This window comes from Pituophis catenifer, unplaced genomic scaffold, assembly GCF_029215685.1.
Source record: "Pituophis catenifer annectens isolate HBS135680 unplaced genomic scaffold, rPitCat1.0.hap2 SCAF_3, whole genome shotgun sequence".
NCBI classification, from domain to species: domain Eukaryota; kingdom Metazoa; phylum Chordata; class Lepidosauria; order Squamata; family Colubridae; genus Pituophis; species Pituophis catenifer.
Window position 1 is genome coordinate 71,770,355 of NW_027256883.1, and position 22,163 is coordinate 71,792,517.

The 22,163-nt window shown below is 38.8% G+C and overlaps 1 protein-coding gene across 1 annotated transcript in view; it reads right to left on the reverse strand.

The window, feature by feature from the left end:
- Nucleotides 1-846: 846 nt before the first annotated feature.
- Nucleotides 847-22,163, reverse strand: part of FARS2 (phenylalanyl-tRNA synthetase 2, mitochondrial) — a 225,131-nt gene continuing 203,814 nt past the window's right edge. The window contains exon 8 of the mRNA XM_070942527.1: nt 847-1,110. Coding sequence (XP_070798628.1) covers nt 972-1,110 — 139 coding nt within the window. The 3' untranslated portion in view covers nt 847-971. The remainder of the gene's footprint in view (nt 1,111-22,163) is intronic.

Below are 22,163 nucleotides of genomic sequence, written 5' to 3' on the forward strand. Positions count from 1 at the left end.
AGCAGCTGATTGGTGAGTGGATCGGCTTCCCGGAATACCCCCAGTCAGCTGTTCCAGGCTGCAGGGATTGCCACAGACCATCCGCCACCTCCGTGCCTTGCATTTTTGGTCTCTGTGCCTCGCGTTTTCAGCCTCCAAACACTTCATTTCAGACCCGTTCAAGGCTGCGGGGATTGCCAGAACACATCGCTGCCGATTGCTGCCTCTGCGCATTGTGTCTTTGGCCTCCGCATTCCCTGGTTTTGGCCCCTTGTTGTGTTTTTCAACAATTCCAGGCAGTGGAGATCGCCGCTGTCATTCCCCGCTCGAAAATGTGACACACAGGCCAAAAACGGGACGTGCGGAGGCCAAAAACATGATGCACAGAGGCTGAAAATGCGATGAGTAGAGGCAGTGATCTGAGGGTTGGCAGGTAAGCAGGGCTACATTTAGTGTATAAGATGCACCCAAATTTTCACCCTCTTTTAGGGGCAGGGAAGTGCGGCTTATACTCCGAAAAGTATGGTAGGTAGGTAGGTAGATATGGATGGATGGATGATAGATAGACAGAGACAGACAGACAAGACAGATAAATTTTGCTCTTCAACTCTGGCTGGTTGACTAACCTCTCTGACAGAATTCCTGGCCTGTCATGGACCATGTTTGTTTCTTTGTTGTGGCCATAATCCACTTCCTTGAAACTGTCAAAGAATATTTTGTTACCAGTTCCTTTTGTATCGTCCAGTTGTGTCTTCACCTCAAACAATCTGAGGAAGTTTGAACTTGTATATCAAACTCATGGAACAAATATTCAAAGCAGATATTATGGACACACTACTACATATAAGAACTAGTAATCAACATGTATTCAAACCAGCAAGGTAATTTATTGGTGTTAGTATTACATAAAGGTTTCCACATAATGGAAATTGTTTGAACAAAAATAAGGAATTTTTAAAAAAAGTAACCCAGAGAATTCAAAACTTGAAAAGTCAAAATCTTCCATCCACTCCAAATTCCTGTACTACCGATTTTTGAATGGCTTGATGGATATTGGTTATTTCCTTCTGAGTCAGTGTCTTTTCCAAGTGTCGGTAAGTGATCTTGTAACAATGGCTGACCCTTTGTGTCCTAGGGAAACAACAACAAAAAATCAGTTGCTGGTGTTAATTTGTACAAAATTATACATATTTGGAAGGAGAAAATAAAGAGTTCTCTCTCTCTCTCTCTCTTTTTTTTGGCTTTTCTTGTCCTGGCATTTAATTATATTTTTCAAGTTACCAATACAATGGATGGAGCCAGACTCAACCCCTTTTTGTTATTAATAATTAACCTCTCCAGAGGAAAGCAATCCATTTTTGAGCTCTAGTTGTTTTTCAGATGGGCACCATATTGCCTGATCATATTTTCTCCTTCTTTCTTGTCCAGCACAAACTCTTGGGCCAGAGCTATATGTCCTCTTGAAGATATGCTAGCATGAAGGCAATTCACATGTAAAGAGTCTGAATAGAGGAGACAGTTTGTTGGAGGCGGTACTGAAGTACCATTATCACAAGAAATACAACCATAATCTTTGTTGACCTGGTTTGACATTACATATTGCTCAAACATCTACAACTACCGGTAACAGCACCCCACCCCCCCCCCCCCCGTAGAATAAGAAATTATTCTCAATAGAGATTTTCCTATAGGAAGGCAGAGTAAGAATGTGCATATTTTAAGGATAACTGCTATTTTAACTGCTCAACGACAAATAAAACAAATAAAAATGTGGGTGAGCAGGAGGCTGAGACTTCTATACGTTTTGTGGAGTAAATGCTTTGTTTAACATATAATCCTCACAAGAAAGTTTTGAAATTGTTTTTGAAGGAACGTCTATTTATTGACGCATCCATATGCAGCTGTCCCAAAAGGAAACAAAATGTAAGTATATATGTAGGCACGTATTTATAAATAAGACTCATATGGCTATCCATCTTGTAAAACACAATGGTGGGCGGTTCACGTCAGAAATACAAACAAAGATAATAAAAGCAAGAAAGCCAGGTGCTTGATCCACAATCTTCGATCCGTCAAACCATACAGTCTTCAGGCTCCAACCTCACCTTATCACAGGTCCTGGAAGACTCATAGTACAAGAACTCACCTTCATTACTAATACCTACAGGCTGAATGGTCATCTGTTTGGAATTTTATAAGCTGAGTTAGGCAACCTGGACCGTAATAAGCATATGTCACCCTCAGTAATTTATGAGCAGTCTCCCAGCATTCTGAGACCACATCATATCATTCAACAGGAAAATTACTGATTGCCATTGATATACGTTTTCATTTTTCTTACCCCAAATAAGAGTCACAGTGGAAGCCTTTTGCTGAAAAGGTTGCCTACCCCTGCTCTAAGGAATGGATTTCCTCCATCACCAAGGAACTAACTGAGATTGCTTCTAACTCTTATCACTGGGTTCATTCTTTGCACTAAGCTATATTTTGTTTAAACATAGTTTAATAGCCATAAACCAAACTGTTTGTTTGCTTATGCTAGCCATTATAAATGATAATAGTCAATTTCATACAATATGCTAAGCCGAATAAACTGTGTTATCATTTAGATTCTGCGCAAAGCCAGCCAGTGATTTTAATATCTCATTTTCTACTCTTTAATCAAATCAGTTTTATTTATATGTTTACCTTCCCCCAAAAAAGCTGTCATTTACATGAAATGCTTTTGTTCTTTAAAAAATAATGCATCTCCCATTAATTATTTGCTCAAGAGTTAAATCTCTTATTGTGATCCCTATTATTCTTAGCAGCAAACTGTTTTACTCTCTCCAATAAGTCGTCTACTACTACTACTACTACTACTACTACTACTACTACTACTATTACTACTACTACTACTATTGGTTAATCTTTGGTGAGATTCACAGCCTTTGAGGCTGGTTAATAGCTCAGCAGCTCGAGTCCTAACCAAGGACCTAGGAACTGTTAAGGTATCGTCGAAGGATGTAAGCTGTTCTGAGTAAAGTGGTTTTTTGTAGAGTCAAAATGTTCAAGTCCGGTAAATTGAAAATTTCTAGATAGCGAGGTAGCCCTTTGGATATTGCTCCAAGGGCTCCAATTACAATCGGGACTACACACGATTTCTTTTTCCACAATCGCTCAACTTCAATTTTATTATTATTATTATTATTATTATTATTATTATTATTATTATTATTATTATTATCAACATCATCATCATCAAATTTGTTTGCCCCCATCTCATCTCAGGGCAACTCTGAGCTGCTTATAACATTAAAAGCTATAAAACCAGAGCACATAAATGTAAAAATAATAAAAATAGCATTACAATCAGAGAACGATAACGATTAAAAGATGGGTAAGAGGGAGTGGGATGTGCAGGGGGGAGGGGAGGTTCTCCTCTTAATCCATCAACCACTTCCAGCGTGATGCTTCCCCATTGGGGCCCCAAGCCCAGAGGCAGGTCTTCAGGTCCTTATGGAAGGTCAGAATAGTGGGAGCAGATCGCACCCCAGGGATGTATATGTAAGATTTTCCAAAGGGTAGAAGCCACGGCAGAAAAGGTTCTTCTCCTAGACCCTGCCAGGGTTTGCGGCATGCCTCTTCTGACAATGCGGGTGGGGTGGGCCAGTCCCATTGGGGTAAGACGGCTTCTTAAATAACTTGGACCTATGTCTGTCTATGAATGTCTATTATTCCTTTTTCCCTTTTCATTTACCCTTCTAAGATATTTAAGCACCTGTAAAAGGACTGGGAAGTTACAAGAGGCATGTTGGTTCAATTGACAACAATAATAATTCATGTTGTATAGTTTGTAGCATTACTCAAACAAACAAACAAACAAACAAACAACATAGTCCAACTTCAAAAAAAGCAACCAGGTCAAAAAATAAATAAATAAATTGGCAAGCATGCCTTGGGCAGTGAAAACTCTGCAGAACTACTTCTGTATGATGTCTGCACTGCTATTGTTTGTGAACAACCGGAATCCAGGTTGCATCTCTTATTCTTGGCAACCAATACTGGCAATAATCTCAGAAGCCCAAGCAACTGCATCAAGGTCATGCAAATAATCTTATTTTGTACAGCACTGGTCTTTAATTGCTGGATGTTGACTCCCAATTACATCATTTATTTATTTTATTTAATTATTTTTGAGATTTATATGCCGCCATTCTCCCGAAGGACTCAGGGCGGCTTACAACAACAATCAATAATACAAATAACAAAATAAGTTAAAAATCCCTTAAAAACCATATTTAAAATTATTACAGTTTGTGCAACCCCTAGCAGATCAAGTTATTTGACGGAAGAGCCACGTCTTCAGTTCGTGGCGAAAGGAGAGGAGGTCCGGGGCTATCCTGAGCTCGGTGGGCAAATCATTCCAAAGGGCACCCCTAGGATGATCCGGGGTGGAGATATAAAGCTGGGTATCATCCGCATATTGGTGATACCTCACCCCAAAACCACGAATGATCTCACCCAGCGGCTTCATATAGATATTAAAGAACAGGGGGGAGAGAACCGATCCCTGAGGCACCCCACAAGTGAGGGGCCTCTGGGAGGATCTCTGACCCCCCGCAGATACAAACTGCAAGCGGCCCGAGAGATAGGAGGAGAACCACTGCAGAACAGTGCCTCCTATCCCCAACTTCCCGAGTCGCTGCACTAGGATACCATGGTCAATGGTATCAAAAGCCGCTGAGAGGTCAAGAAGGACCAGGATGGAGGAAAAACCCCCATCACGGGGCCACCAGAGATTATTCACAAGGGCGACCAATGCCGTTTCTGTGCTGTGACCGCGCCTGAAACCAGATTGGTAAGGATCCAGGTAGTCAGTTTCCTCCAGGAATTGAGGGAATTGCTGTGCCACCACGGACTCGACAACCTTCGCTAAAAAGCAGAGGTTGGAGACTGGACGGTAGTTATTAAGGGAGTCAGGGTCCAGGTTGGGCTTCTTGAGGAGAGGGCGAACCACCGCCTCTTTGAGTGCAGCGGGGAAGACCCCCTCCCTCAGAGAAGCATTGACAACAGCCTGGATCCAGTCTCCGGGCAGCTCCCTGGCTGCCAAAACAAGCCAGGAGGGACACGGGTCCAATAAACATGTGGAGGTCCCCAGCCGACCCATAATCCTGTCCACTTCATCCAACGAAACAGGCTCAAACTCAACCCAGATGTCCCCGCCAAGACAAGCCCCTGTCTCCTCAGTGGATTCTGCCCAGTCAAAGTCCAGCCCAGTCCGGATCTGAGCAATTTTATCTTGCAGAAACTGTGCAAAATCCTCAGCTCGGCCCTGATACATTCTTCAGCTGGACACTTCAAAGCGGGGAAAAAAATAAAGGAACTATAAGAGAGAAATCAAATAACAGGCAGGGGGAAAAAACCCCAATCATTTAGACCATGGCCAATATCTCATTAACATTAGTTTTGAAAATGAACAGTATCATGGATAAAGGACAAGCAAAACTAAATGGATCTGACATGACAATGGTTTTCAGCCTTTGTCTCAAATAATTCACTTCTCTTAAACAGATCCAAATCTATAATTTATAATCAAGCTTGTGCCCAAACAAGAAGTCCCATTTGACTTGATGTGTATGTAGGCTTAAAAAGAATTCTGCCTTTAATAATAATACTAGCCCATTTTTTCATATTGGGGAAAATGAACCTTCAGATGCCTATTGTTCAACAGTTGAAAGAATGAAAGGCCTACCCTAACCCACTGGACAAGAACCATAGAAACCAAGATGACTCCTGGTTTTTAAACCATAGATTCTGGGAACGCACTAATTCATTTACCTCAGGAAGTTAGAAAGCTTAAACAAACATAACCATGAATGTTGTTGTGGCACCTTAAAAATCTTCGTCCATCTTTTACAGCAGGGGCCCCCATGCTGCTGAGGAACAGCAGTGGTCCATGGCGTACCAGAAATTGGGCCATGCAAATCAGTGAAGCCCATCTGCACATGCCTGGGATGCAGGCAGTGTGCGAAACCATGCTTCCTCTGGACTGCAGAAAAGCCTCTCTCCACAGAACTGGTCCCTGTTGTCCAAAGTGTGGGGGGCAGTGGTGGGTTGCTCCCAGTTCTGTCCGGTTCTTTAGAACCAGTAGTAAAAGCGGTGGGAGGCTCTGCCCACCTGCCCAGACATCATAAATGACAATCTGCACATGCGCAGAAGCGCGTGTGTGTGCTCCCGTTGCAAACTGGTAGTAAAGGTAAGTAGAACTCACCCCTGGATGGGGGGGGGTCACTGTTTTACAGCATCATCCATAAAGAGCCTGTTATATTTTTAAAAGTATTATCACATATTCTCTTATGGATCATCGTAGTCCATTGACCATGATCTGCTAAAGCTTATATTGAAATAAATGTGTTAAGTTTTAGTGGACTGTAATTCAGAAACATTTATAAAATAGTAAGCCTACTACTGCTTAAGGTGTCATAAGGTTCTTTGTGATGATTGTGTTGCTCTGTAAAATATCATGTATATGGATCATGTTAAATAAATAAAAATAAGAATGACAAATAAAAAAGGCTTAAGGAATCTTAACATTTAACAGATTTATTGTGGCACAAGTTTAGTGAACTAGAAATCACTTCATCAGCTACCTAATATACTATATGTATACTTGAAGTAGTTAAAAAAAATAATTGGCTCCATATTCCATGAAATGAAAACCTATAATATGATAAATTGATTGAGTCTTTAAGGTGTCAGAAAACTTTTTTTTTATGTTTTCATTAAAATGTTATTCCTTAACAGTCTAAGGGAAATGATGCAAACACGCAGGTCTATTATTGAATTATTATTCCTATTATTGAGGAATTATTAAATCTATCATTTATTCTTCTATAACTGTCTGGTTTGGTACAGCAGCCAGACAGGACAGATTCAGAATTCAACAGATAGTTAGGATTGCAGAAAAAAAATAATTGTAACCAGTCTGCCTTCCATTGTGGACATGTATATTGCATGGGTCAGAAGTGGGGCTGGGAAAATATCTACAGACCCCTCACATTCTGGACATAAATTCTTCACCTTGGATTGTCACTACAGGGCATTGCATGCCAAAACAACCAGACACAGAGACAGTTTTTCTCCTGTGCCATCACTCTGCTGAACAACTAATTCCCACAGTACTGTCTTATGTCTAAGTATATTTACCCATGTAGCATGGCTTATCCTTCTCGTCATTTCTTTTATCTTTTCTTATTGATATCATTATTATGATTATTATTACTCTTATTGCTTTGGCATGTACGCTGAGAGCTTATGTACCAGAGGCAATTCCTTGTGTGTCTAATTACACTTGGCCAAATAAAGTATTCCATTCCGTTCTATTCCATTCCACTCCATTCATTTTAAATATAGAGTTGTTGTTGTTGTTGTTGTTGTTATTGTTATTGTTATTATTATTATTATGTATTGGTTGCCCATTTTACCACAGGGAAATTCTGGGCAGCTTTAGCTCCTGTACAGCTTTTATATCACAAGTGAAACTCCAGGGCCATATGCCACTTTTTTGACCAATGTGCCCCCCCTCCATATGCTAAAGCAGGGGTCACCAACTTTTTTGGGTTCGCAGGCTGGTGGTGCTGGTTTTGGCAGCGGGAGGGGACTGTTTTAGTGTGTGCAACCTAAATCCTGTGCATGCGCAAATGAAGTTTTGCATGCTTGCCCACTGCTTCAGTGACCAGTAGTGGACCATGGCCCGGGGGCCAGAGACCCCTGTGCTAAAGGGCTCATAGGTAGGCCTTGAAGTTACAAATATTTCAAAGCCGCTGTTATAGAGAACATAATAGTAATACTGCTGGTGTCTGAAATTTTAAGAATGGGCTGTGATTCTGCTAGAGCAACAGAAGCCATGATTAGCAGGAAGTAAGGAAATATATTTTTTATCCAATCTGTACCTTCCTACAACTCATCTGGTATGCAATTACATACCTCATGCTCCTTTCATTAGTCTTTAATTGAACTTCAGATCACAGCATTCTCAGCAATAGCTTTCTGAAATGAAACACTAAATACAACGCAATGCTGCATAAGGCAGGCAGGAAAAAAGAACAGAGGGATATTGATGAATTCAGAGGCCACGGGGAACACCGCTTCTAAACAAAATCAACAATGGACAAATAAAAATAGGCAAGACCACAGATTTATTTTTAATCTATGTAATCTGGCAGGAAAGCAAAGAATAGCAATGCAGGAAGAAGGGTTCAGAATATCATAGCGATTGTCCTACTTTGCTGGCCTTTCTTTGCAAAATTATAATTGCCTGAAGTCGGATGAATAAAATTTCCTCCTTTTACATCTAATCAGCTGGACGTGGAAAAGGGAAGCCAGTTTTATGCATTCAACACAGTACCTCTCCGTTCATCTTAGAACATAGAACATCTAGTGTTGTATCTAATGTTTTATGATGAATGTATTTTTACAATGACTATGATAATGATCTATCGCTATAGTTGTATGTACATTGAGAGCTTATGCACCGGAGACAAATTCCTTGTGTGTTTAATCATACTTGGCCAATAAATAATTCTATTCTATTAAGTTCACAGAATGACACCCTAGAATACTATATTCTCTTCACCATACAGGTAGTTGTCAGGTTACATCCATTCATTCAACAACTGTTCAAAATTACAGTGTCACTGAAAAAAACAGATGTATGATCAGTCCTCTAATGACCACCACAGAATCCCCATAGTCAAGTGATCAACATTTCGATGCTTGGTGACTAGCTCGCATTTATGACTATCGCAATATTCCTGCAATCACAGGAAGTTGTTTGGGTCCCAGGAACTGGTACTATTTACGCATCCAGCCTAATGTTTGGCCCTTCCGGACCTTGCTGGCCAAGGGAATGGGGGAGACAGTGGGCAAGAAATGGCTCTTTTCCCGACCTGTGCCTATTGGTTATTTCAAGGGCAGCTCTGTGGGTTGAATCTTTTCCACTCCTTCTGTTAAAAGGATTTCTAGGTTATTGAGGGTGGTGGCAGCAGAATACAGTGGCTTCTTCATATCGGCCATATAGTACAGGATGGTCAAAAGGCCAGAGATGGGTTAGAGATAGGTGGGTGGAGGAGTTGAAGTGGAGGCAGTTTGTGCAATGCTGAGCTGTGAGGTTCTTGCCTTATGACTGAACAGTCCTCACTTAATGACCACAACTGGGACTGTTGTGACTGCTAAGTGGCACGGTCACGTGATATTTCGCTTACTGACTTCTTCACAGAAATGCTGGTGCAAATTAGGCCATAATCTGAGGACTACAGGTAGATGGAGGTATGTTAGATTGTGGGAGGCTCCACACCTAAAGCTGAAGTTGAGAAGGACTGTCAGGGTTTCTTCACTAAATTAGCCATGGCGGCTGGGCTTCCTGTGTAATTTTGCAACAACCCGAAGATTAGAAATCCTACAAATATGATCAGAGGTTCAGTACATTTCCCTAATTAGTCACAAGATCAGCCAGAACTAATAACGAAGAACTAATGATGCTTTTTGCTGCCAAAATATTTCAGTGATACCATAAAAACTAATCAATTAATAAACTTTTGTGGATTACAATCCACTTCAGTAGTTGTGTAGATATTTTCCTGTGAGAGGACTATACTCAGCTTTGATTATGTTTGGTTGTGGAGAATGGGACAGGAATAGTAAAAAGAGAAAACGGGAAATTAAAATGTAGGTGGTGGTACAGATAATGAAAATTATCTGTGGATAGCAGCCATTCTGACTTTGCCCCCGTGGTGAGGAGTCCCTGAAACACTAACATATATTCTTTTATATTGCTCCTATCAGAAAGATGCAGAATTGCAATTAATAATACCCCATCTACCCAAGATTTTCAGATAACTCACATCCTTTTATTTACATTATCTATCATTTATTTACATTACCATTATCTAATCAATGTGATCTTATTTTTCTTCACGTGACTAAGTTTTGTTTTTTGCTATTCACAAAATATAAATATATTATACCTTGGCACACCTGTTTTATCATTATTGGTTTTACTGTGGTTTTTGGTTGCTGTCTCAAACTTTTTTTCCTTTTCTCTTTTTGAGTCAGATTACAAGGACTGTAATAAAGTTATCTTGTCTTGTCTCGGGACAAAGTTCATTTTAAAGCTGACAATGACAGCTCTTGGCTGTAGCTCAAATGTGACAAGATGACCAAGGTTCATGTAATGCTCCACAATCAATGAAAATATCATGTAAAACAAAATGCCAACAGACAGTGCATCGCTACAATGATGTAATTTATTCTTATTGATATTCAGCAGTTTTAGAGGAAAGAAACAGGGTGAAATAATATGCAATAACACATAGAAAGCATGTGCATCTGTGTGGGAACAAGAGGTTTGTGTTCCAGCACTGAACCTGTGAATTTAACTGATGCCTGATATACATAATTGTACAGAAAATACATGGAAGCGCTCATAAATGGGCCCTGTAAATATGGATATATAACCTTCAGTTTTGAGCCCCAGGGATCCACCTCCAACGTTCTAACAAATGGCCCTGGATTAACATGAAATGAGATCACTGAAGTCATTCACACCCATGGATGGGTGCTACTTGCACCCTTCCTGGAGGTAACAGTTCAAGAGCCTGATCTAGCAAAAAATGAAAGTGACCTCAAAACATGCATCTTCTAGACTGATTTAAAGAAAAAAGACATTCCTGTATCTTATGTGTTCTGAGAAAATAGATACTGTATAAGATATTGAGCAACAATTCTAAAGATATAGTGCCAAAATGCTACAAAACTTTTATGTGTTATGCAGAGCTGTGGTGGCGCAATGGTTAGAGTGCAGTACTGCAGGCTACTTCTGCTGACTGCCTGCAATTTGGCAGTTCAAATCTCATCAGGCTCAAGGTTGAGTCAGCCTTCCATCCTTCCGAGGTGGGTAAAATGAGGACCCAAATTGTTGGGGGCAATAGGCTGACTCTGTAAACCGCTTAGAGAGTAAAGCACTGTGAAGTGGTATATAAGTGTAAGTGCTATTGCTATTGCTATCCTGTCTCCTGTCAATCTAAAATATGCATTTGATTGAAAAACAGCAAAATTCCTCTTCTAGAAAGACTTTATAGGAGCATAGGGGAATCAATTTTTCTTGAATGTCTTATCTTGTTCCCTTTTGATCAACCACTGCAAGATTAAAATCTTGAAGTTAGAACGTTCTTACAAACCTGTTTAATTTTAACCATCTGGGTAAAGGGTTTTAATTGGAAATTGTCCTAAAGTTTAAATATGTTATTCTTTGACCTGGTTAAGGTTTTTGGGTGCTGTTTTAAATTTTTATGCTGCCTGCTTTTCAAAAAAAATCCATAAATAAGTGCTTGATGTTTCTGAACATTTAGGTCTGTTCAAAATCCCGGAATGCTGAATAATAAGTGAAATGTCCTATATTAATTAAATTATACTTCTTCCACACTATGTTTCAAAAATCTAAAAAAAATATAGGGAAATGTTTGAAGAAATATGCAATAAGACTTCCAATTTTCTTAAAAAGTCTTATCATAATTTTAATATTACCTTCAGATGGAATTGCAGACAAAAGCAGACAAATCCAGTTTGCACCACTTTGGTTGTTAACTTTCTGAGCAGTTTGGCAAACTGGTTGTTGGAAGAAGTCATTAGGGCAGAAAACCGGTTGTTAAATTACTTGAATCCCACCACTGGTTATTACCTATGCCAAACATGCCACTTTGCTAAATTTTCAGTTCCTTATATTCTAGAGAAAATATGTTTAACTTGGTAGATCCATTCTCTGCAAGTCTTGTACAACAATGCAGCCATCTGCTGGCCTTGGTCACTGAGGCTTTTCATTTGAAATATTTCTTGAAAAAGCAGGAATTCACAGACATACAGTAACAGTCTTTAATCAACACAAAGGGAGAAATGAAATAAAATCACACCATATTCATATATTTCTAATTAATTCTGATATTATGGAAGAAGCACATTTCTTCCCTTTACCACATCCATCATCTTATAGTTAGCTGGGACAAGTTGAAAAGGAAGAATAAAGGAAATCACCTTAGAACAGGGGTGTCAAACTCGCAGGCTGCAGGCTAGATGTGTCGTGCACTGACCACACCCACCCCGTTTTAACGAAGGGAGGAAAGTCATGATACATCATGTGATGACAATGTGGCACCACGAGTTTGATGCCCCTGCCTTAGAACTTCAAATTTAGCTCCAAAATAATAGTATTTGGTATTGGCATAGAAAATTCTGCTACCGTTTTATATAAAATAGAATATATAACTGGACAAGTTTGGAGATAAGTGGAATGTGTGTTCTGTCAACAGCTGAAATTATGTCCAGATTATTTTCAGACTTGTGGGATCTGGTCTTCCTTTCCATTTTTTTCAGGGACACCCCCACCTACTTTTTAAAAATGCCTGAAATACATGCCTATCCATTTTAATCTGTTGAGGCATAAAGAAGTAATTGCCTTATAATATCTTTAGATTAACCAAGTTTATCATGTTATGTATGTCTCATTTCAACAGATTCAGAAAATAGTCAACTAGATGGTGCAATTCCAAGGAAACATCAGTATATTTAACAGTGCCTTAAAGGTAAAGGTAAAGGTTCTCCTCCCCCCTAGTCATTCCTGACTCTAGGGGGCGGTGCTCATCTCCGTTTCAAAGCCGAAGAGCTAGCGCTGCCCAAAGACGTCTCCGTGGTCATGTGGCCGGCATGACTAAATGCCAAAGGTGCACGGAATCTTCCCACTAAAGGTGGTCCCTACTTTTCTACTTGCATGTTTTATGTGCTTTCCAACTGCTAAATTGACAGAAGCTGGGACAAATAACGGGAGCTCACCCTGTTACGTGGCACTAGGGATTCAAACCGCTGAACTGCCGATCTTTCGATCGACAAGCTCAGCATCTTAGCCTTACATAAACGACAAGCTCAGCATCTTAATGCCTTACATAAAAGTACCTATGTAAAGGTACACTTAAGAGTGATTATGTATTCTTTGTAACGAAAAGCAAGATATAAATTATTTTAGTATAGTATAATGGTGAGATCCTATGAGAGCTCAGTGTATATGGTGAAGAATATAATAGTGAGTCCTATGCATGATCTAGTGTTTAAAGGACCGAACTGGGACTGGGTAGAGCACATTCAAATCCAGCTCCATTGTAGAATGTCAATGGGTGACATTCTATAAGTCACTTCTCACAGAGTTATTGTTATGGAGGTAAAATGAAATATTAAAAAATATTTTTAAAAGTGCACTGATGTTACCTAGTTCGGTAATGAAACATCTGCAAGAAAACAATCCAGCTCAGAGAGCACCAAGGACCCCACAGTTCAACCCTGAGCTACACATATTCTCTTCTATCAATATTAAAAAAAGAAGGAAAGATCCCCATATAAGCTGTCCTGAGATTCTATACATAAATCAAGCCAGAGAGTCATAAATCAATCGTGCAAGGGAAAGTACCTCTGTGCAAACAATTACTAGGCATACTCAGTTACAGATGAGTCTGCAAATTTTGGAACCCGATGGAACTAAAGTGGATTTAATTTTGCCAAAAGCAAAAATAACAGCAATGGGGTTAATTAGGATTAACATTTTATTAGGAATTCCTTTTAAAATAATGACACTGGGTTTTACATTGAAACATAGGAGAAATTAAAATAAATCTTGAATGTAATACTTCTATTACTAATGACTCAAACCAAAAAATTAAAAATAATTATCTGAAAGCCTCTCCCCATCCCTATGGTCCATTACATGTTAACACTAAAGGATACTAGTGTATTATTAAAATAAGACTACTGCCAGATTAAAAATGTATTCCATTAATGAATGAATAAGAGGCTGTAAGAATTTAAAATAAATTTCCTTTCCTTCATGGAAGCAGGTATATGTGACAGCATACAGAAAAGTTCCCATCAAGAACCTTCAAAATATTATCTTCTGCAAACAATGCAATGGTCTCTTTTTCGTATTATCAAAACTTGTAACCATGGTTGCCACGAAAATAAACAAGATACAGTGTTGTTGGCAAAAGAGATAAATCAGGAAACACTTAAGAAGGATTTAGAAGTGATAAGGAACTTGACTAGTAATGTCAACCTCGTGATGAATTCTCCTTCCTCTCTCCTTAATGTGCAGAAATATAAAATATATGACATGATGTAATAGATATATGTGATGTTCTCTGCATGCCAAACTGCAGGGAATTACTGCAAGTTACAGCAGAAGCTTGGAAGCAAATGAAACAGTGAGCAGGTCACTGTTTTGGCTTGTTGTCGTAATTAAATATATGCAGATATGCAGATATATTTAGTTTCATGCAATGTGGCTAGAAGGGGGGACAAATCCAAACTGCCTCACAATTACAATACATAATTTGAAAATAAATTACCTAATCCCCATAAGTGAACAAAATGACAAACATATTAGAGAAGTCTTGAATCCCCATCTTAGCCACACTTGGTGCTTTTGTCCATGCATATATCATAATGGCTTCATAACTTGTCATACTGCATCTTGTTTCTAGCATAGTTATTTCAACATTTATATATGCAGCAATACTGTGTAAGATTGTATGTTGGGTATGAATTATGATATTGCAATGTCACACCTGACTGTGCACACATATTTGCTTGCACAAAGGCTCATTGATCAAGCAAGGAGCCCATACACCAGAACACCACTATTTTACACTCTATTTAGGACAGTAGTGAAATCCAATTTTTTTACTACCGGTTCTGTGGGTGTGGCTTGGTGGGCATGGCAGAGGAAGGATACTGCAAAATCTCCTTTTCCTCCCCACTGGAGGGGAAGGAGACTGCAAAATCCCCATTCCCGCCCCACTCTGGGGCCAGCCAGAGGTGGTTATTTGCTGGTTCTCCGAATTACTCAAAATTTCCGCTACCGGTTCTCCAGAACCTGTCAGAACCTGCTGGATTTCACCCAATTTAAAATTAACATATCCCAAACAGCCTATATTCATGACTAACACAACTACGAATACGTTTTCTGCCCCCAAAAGGAGGATGATTAAAAGACATAAATATACATAATACATGCATTAATTTATAGGTGTCAAAATAGCTGCTATGAATCAGCTATATGCAATAGTTGCTCTGGACACTTAAGCATCTATAACGTCCCTAGAGGAAATTCATATTTTAAAAAATCTGTGCAAAAATATTAAAAATGGCTGAAATATTCAAAGATCATCAAGCAAAAATGCTGAATTATCAGAAATATCAGATGAGGATGATTTCAATTTCAATGTTCTTATGTGTAATTGCATAAATTCTTCATGAATGAGAACAATGCAGTTGTAATTTTTCATTTTTAAAAAGTGGAAAATTGAAAGCCCAAAGCATTGCATGTTATCCCACAATTTTGTCTAATCCCCGAAAGGATTACTAAATTCTAATTTAAAATGTAAATAGAGTACATTCACTATACTAGGAAAATCAGTGATTTATGCACCAATTCAGTCTATATTTATGTCCTAATTCTTAGGCCAGTTCAAGAGCTCTGCTATCTCTTCATAATGTTCTTTACTTTTCACCTGGACTTTGATGGATAACTTACTGACCACACCATGGACTCAAATAGAGGATTGTTTTCTTTAATGTAGGACATATATCTGGATAAATAGTTCTTTTTCACTTGGGAACTTCAATTTGTTACCAAACAGAATACAACTGGCAGAATGAATGATGAGAAACGATAGGATTAAAGGATAAGATTCTAAGCGATTTTAAATCATCAAAATATTAGCAAAAAGCAGAAGGAGATAAAAAGGAGAAAGATTCAGTAGAACTTCTTTGAAGAGTTTTTAAAAGTGAATCATGGTGTTTCTTAGACCAGTGGTCCCCAACCCCCGGTCCGCGGACCGGTGCCGGGCCGTGGAGTACCTGGCACCGGGCCGCGCAGCGGCCAGGGGACATGAACGCTGCAGCGCAAAGGCTCCTGGGCCATGTGCAAAAGCTCCTGGGCCGTGTGCAAAAGCTCCTGGGCCGTGCGCAAAGGCTCCAGGGAAGAGAGCCCCGCGCAGGTACGCACGTGTGGCCCAAAGCCCCCACCCCTGCGCGCGCTCAGCGGGCCACGGTAAAATTATCAAAGGCTGATTGGTCCGCGGCGATAAAAAGGTTGGGGACCACTGTCTTAGACAATTGAACAACTCATTGGAGTGCTAGACTTGTGTGGGTAACATACATGGGTGGAGGTACATGCAAGCTGGCAGGAAGAATGCTATGACTGAAAAAGAATTGTTGGTCATGAACGAGAATGTGGAAAGTGGCCAACTGGTAACTACTTTTGAAAAGACTGCCGCTCGCATCATCAAATCAGTTAAGTGGAAAAAAAGAGGGAAGTGCAAAACATTTTGTGATATGTCTTTGTACAAGAAAAAATAATATATTCTGTTTTTAAAATAAACATTTATAGATCATTATTTTTCAGGAGTCCTATGACATTTTGAAATGTTTCCAGTCGTTTTATTGTTTATTTATTTATTTATTTATTTATTTATTAAATTTTTATACCGCCCCCTCTCCCGAAGGACTCGGGGCGGTGAACAGCCAAAATTAAAAACACACAATACAAATATTAAAATACATTAAAACAGAATTAAATTATCTTAGGCTTCTCCAATTTAAAACCCCGTTACCCATAAAATTCGCCAATTAAAAATTTTTAACCCAGCCCGGCTTGCTGAAATAAAAACGTCTTCAGGGCCCGGCGGAAGGTCCGGAGATCCGGGATTAGTCGTATCCCTGGGGGCAGCTCATTCCAGAGGGAGGGTGCCCCCACAGAGAAGGCTCTTCCCCGGGGGGTCGCCAGCCGACATTGCCTGACAGACGGCACCCTGAGGAGACCCTCTCTGTGGGAGCGTGTTGGCCGGTGGGAGGTTATCGGAGGCAGAAGGTGGTCTCGTAAATAACTTGTTGTTAAGCAACAAAAGACCTTGAGCTGGAAAGATAGGGTAGAAAAAGAGTGCGCACAAGAGATGGGAGAGAATACCGTCATCTGAAAACAAAGGTAGACACTTTCTTGCTAAGAGCAAAGGCTACCTTTTCGAAAAGGTGTTAATTCTGAAAGTACAAAAAATATTTTGGACGCTGCATTTTAGGAAGGCTGTTGATAAACTAGAGTGTGTCCAGAGAAGAGTAACCAAGTAGAAGAGAAGTTAGTATTTCATCACTGTAGAGAAATGAGAGGATCATGCAGAAAGATAATGGATGGATGAGTGTCATGTAGACAGATAAATGATACCTTTATGCTTCTATAAACAGAAATAAGGTGTGCCCATTAGGAAGTGAGAAATCAGATTGTACCTTATTTGAAAAGTTAAATTTGAGACTTCTAGAATTAGGTATGCACAAATTAGTTGCTTATATCTGACCACTAAGAAGTCAAAAACGGCCAAGAAACTGAGATGAGTACCGCACTCTAGAGTCGGACAGGAGTGGACTGGGAAACCTTTACCTTTTTATAAAAAAAGTGTTTGTACAGGGCTTGCTCAATGTTCTTGCCTTTACCTTGTGAGATATCTGTCTGTCCATCTGTTTATCTATCTATCTATCTATCTATCTATCTATCTATCTATCTATCTATCTATCTATCCATCCATCCATCCATCCATCCATCCATCCATCCATCCATCCATCCATCCATCCAATCTATTTGAATTAATGGCTTATGGTGTTTTGACCTGAGCAAGGAATGAACCATAGGGAGGAAATTCTTCCAATAAAGTTAAACTGGCATTAGCATCAACTTAGATCAAAAGATTTTTAAAGCACTTTCCTCTCTTTGAAATACATACAAATAAATAGAATTTTCATGTTCAGCTCACTTTTTTTTTAGTTAGATGGCCAATATCAAAAGAAAGCACAGTTCCAAATGAAAAACTATAAACTATCCAAACTGGAGAAAGGGGATGGGCATAGAACTGAAAGAATATACCTATTGTTGGTATTATTGTTACGTGTTATTTCTGGTCCTCCATATTTGATACTTCAGTCCTTGCCCTATGTCATTGTCTTGATTAGATACCTATTATTTGGAGCTGTTATTTGTCCTTCAAAATAAAATATACTGGTACAAAATTAAAAGTAAATACAACCATATTTCATGAATCTAAAAGTGTGAGTGCGTCCATTATAATAAACTCTAATGCAATTACACAATTCATGTGTTAATACAAGATTTGCGACACAGCAAAACAGATTTTAAAATTAACCAATGCAGCTACATTTGGCCTGGTAGAGTACATTTCCAGTAGGTCTCAAACCTCTTCCCCAAACTGAAAACACCACATGTTCAACTTGGAACAGCTGTTTCCTATTCAAAATGGATTGTTTCAAACTCTCAGTTGGATGTTTCACATTGAAGCCATTGGTAGAGCATATCAGTCTAAGAAGGAATGATGGTCCATTGTACTAAACAATAATAAACAACAATGAATAGATGATAATACTAAACAGGTGTCTAAAAGTGTTAGCAGATAATGTGCATAGACAATGCCGCTTTGAATGATCATTAATGAATAGATGTAAGTTGAGGAGTACCTGTAAAATAAATATAAACGAGGGAATCCATCATGAGCAAGAAAACTTGAATGATCTCCTTGTGGCAAATGGAAGCCTATATACAATGAGTAAAATACCACAAGTGGTTGGGGCAAGTAAAAAAAACCCTGTATAATACAAGATGGCAAAGAATTTATCATTATCATCATAAGTAGCTACTCTGAAAAATCAATGACGGTGACATCTTTCTATGCATACAACTGGTAAGGACAAAAGGTGTGAAAGGATAAAGAAAAGATATATAAATATTAAATATTAGGGAACTGAATGACAACAGGAGATCATCACCCTGAGGCAGATGAACAAGACCAAAATTTCCCGCTTCCCTCCCTCCGCACAGCCATCTTGGGTGGAGGAGTGTGTGCAGTTATGAATTGATACACAAATTATTAATGATTTTACATCAAGCAGTCTTTTATATAATATCATTACTGTATTTATGCCAAGTAATCTTCATAGTGACTATTTTTTTTCTATAATGTTTCCCTGAAAATAAGACCCTGCGCATGCGTTTAAATATTTTCAGGGAAGGCTTATTTTCGGGGAGGCTTATTTTAGTGCATGCGCTCAAAAGCCCAATTGGTCTTTTTATCAGGGGATGTCTTATTTTAGGGGAAACAGGGTAGCTATCCTATAATAACCGTACTGTATTTAATATAATCCGAGATCTGGCTTGCAACAACATTTTTCTTAGGATTTTGTATTACAGACTTGCACTTGGTATAAAATTAACTAACTGAGCATATCTTTTTTGGTATGTAACACCAAGATTGCTTCATAGTATAGATGATTATATAATTTACAGGATTTATCACAGGGACTATATTATAAAAACACAAAATGTATTTATTTGGGGAAAGTTGTATATAACCATATCTAGAGCAGGCTACATGCTAATGCATATGTGAAAAATGCATTATTGTGCAAAATTGTAGATGTTGTGTATCTTTATGTGCTGTTGATAGACGATTTGTCTGAATGGCAGGTTTCCAGAAATTCTCTAATGTTTTTGCTGTTGGCTTGGTCTAGGATATTCATACTTCCCCTGCTAATCTTTTGCCTGTTTGTCCTATATAGTGACTACTACAGTCCTTACAGTGTATGTTGTAGATCAGTGGTTCCCAATCTTTCCGGTTCTGCAGACTGACAGTGGTGACAGTGGTGGAAGGGGAAAAGGGATGGTTTCACATGCGCCCCCACCATTTGCACAAATGGAGCTTCATGTGCTTGCATGCTTCCTTCTGTGGGCCAATTCCCAATGGGCTGCAGACTGGTACCAGACCATGGACAAGGGAGTTGGAGACTCCTGTTGTAGATGACTCCTATTTTTTTCTTCTGGGGCTGCTAGGTCTTTTGGTTTTTGTGTGCCACGGTGATGCCATGTGGTTGTAATAGTCTGTTGATGGTTTCTGAAATGTTTTTGAGGTATAGCAGTGTTATCCTTTTCACAGCTTGTGTTGGTTGTGCTTTATTGAGTTGAGTGTACAGGCACTTTTTGATAAAGTTGTGTGGGTATTCATTTTGTTGGAAAATGTTGCATAGATAATCTGTATGATAAAGACCAGTACTGTATCTAAGCACCTGCAAAAATATATTTGCCTTGCTACTGAAAGCAGCCAAATTACAAAACAATATTTAGATCTCCATTAATGATATTTGAATATACACACATATGCATATGCACATACGCACACACACAATAACATAGTCAGTTAACAGATGGGGAAAACAAAGTTATATAGCAAAAATATATTCCAAACGCTTAATATGCTTTCCAGTTTACATCTATTTCTCAACATGGATTTGAACTAATTCTGGAATAAATATGTGGAAGGAAAGCCTTGTGGTGGCCAGCATAAGTCTTCCATCTTTTGCTTTGTTCCCTGAGACTTTAAGGTAGCCTGAAGACTACTGTACCACAACTATTTTCAAAGTATAAAAGGAAAATGTTGAGTGCAGGGTATGGGTGCTTGGTGGAAGATATTGTGATGTGGGAATTTGTAGCTGGCAGCTCAACGGGCACCTGATGCTCAGGAGTAGTATGCTTGGACTTCACCAATCCAGCCACAGACAAGCTGAAAAGAGAAGCAGAGCCAACAGTTTTAACACTCCAGCAGCATTGCTGAGAAGGTACAGCCTGCCAAGTACTTTTCCCTTCACAGACTGAGAAACTGCCAAGCCAATGCTTCAGCAGAAGTTTAAAAAGGCAACTGACAGCAACAGAAGTCAATTTGAAGATGGCTACATGATGGCTAAAGGCTTCAGCATAACCTCAAGCAACAAAGAAAAAAATACTGTTTAGAAATAAAATATACACACGGGGTAGAAATATATGCTACTGGATGTATAGGATAATAATAATAAGCTTAGTAATAAGTGGTAAGGTAGGAAAGCTTCCATGAGGGAACACAGGGAAGATAAAAACAGTCTGTACCATTTCTCAATGAGGAACCCTTACAAAGTATGTTAAAATATATGTGACACTGGAATATACATAGGTGAACTCATTCTTATAATACAATTCAACAAGAATAAAATTCCTTTTCCTTTCTCTTGTTAAAAACCAAAAACACTTTCTGATCTCATTTTTGTAAGAGAAGATGCAAACCTCTTGATTATGGCATTTGATGGAATATATCTTTGGGCTATTTCCAGCTTCTTCCTCTCAGAGGTAAACAGCAGTGGCCAGGGAAAGATTTTTATTAGCTATAGCACCCACTTATGAACTCCTCTCCAGAAGGATCCTCGCCTACCACAGCCTAATATCATTTCACCACCAGCAAAAACCATTTTATTTCTGCAGGATTTTCACATCTGATGAGATATTAAGATCCAAGTTGTTTTATCCTTGTGTTTTACTGACTATACTATTCTGTTTGTCTTCCTGTGAGCTGCCCTGAAATTATTTATTGAAGGCTGTCTTCAAATTCGTAAACCAAACAAACAAATGAAATGATCACTCCTGTTTGCATTTGTACCAATAGGCTTCTTATTATGAAACAAAATGCTCTCATTCAAATGCCAAACTATAAAGGAAAATATTACAATGTTAACATCTAGCCAGGTTTACTTTCCCCCAGGGAACTGCTGAGGAAGTGTGCTTGTTTCTATTCCACATTAAAAACACTTTTTAGCATTTGTACTAGAGTTTTATCATCTGACAGTTATGTTCAATGTTTTGATTTGACTTTCAAAAATTGTACCTTCATATTTACTTTATAATTAAACCCACTGTGCAGACTAAGAGCCTCCGAAGTTTTTTTTTAAATCCAATTTTCAGATAGGTAAACCAGTAGACTGGCCCCAATCTATATGCATATGTTCCTAATACTGGCATTTACCAAAACTAGAGCAAATTAATTAAAGAAAACAATAGGAAAGGAATCCATGCGACACAGCACTGTAAGTAAAAAGTCATGCCAAATATATATTGTTTTCTTAGGGCAGATCATTTCCATATAATGCTGATTTTCTATTCCTTTTTTCCTCTGAACCTATAATTTAATACCTGCCTCAGTGACGGTAAAATAATAATTACAAATATGCATTCAGTTTGCAAACAAATTTGA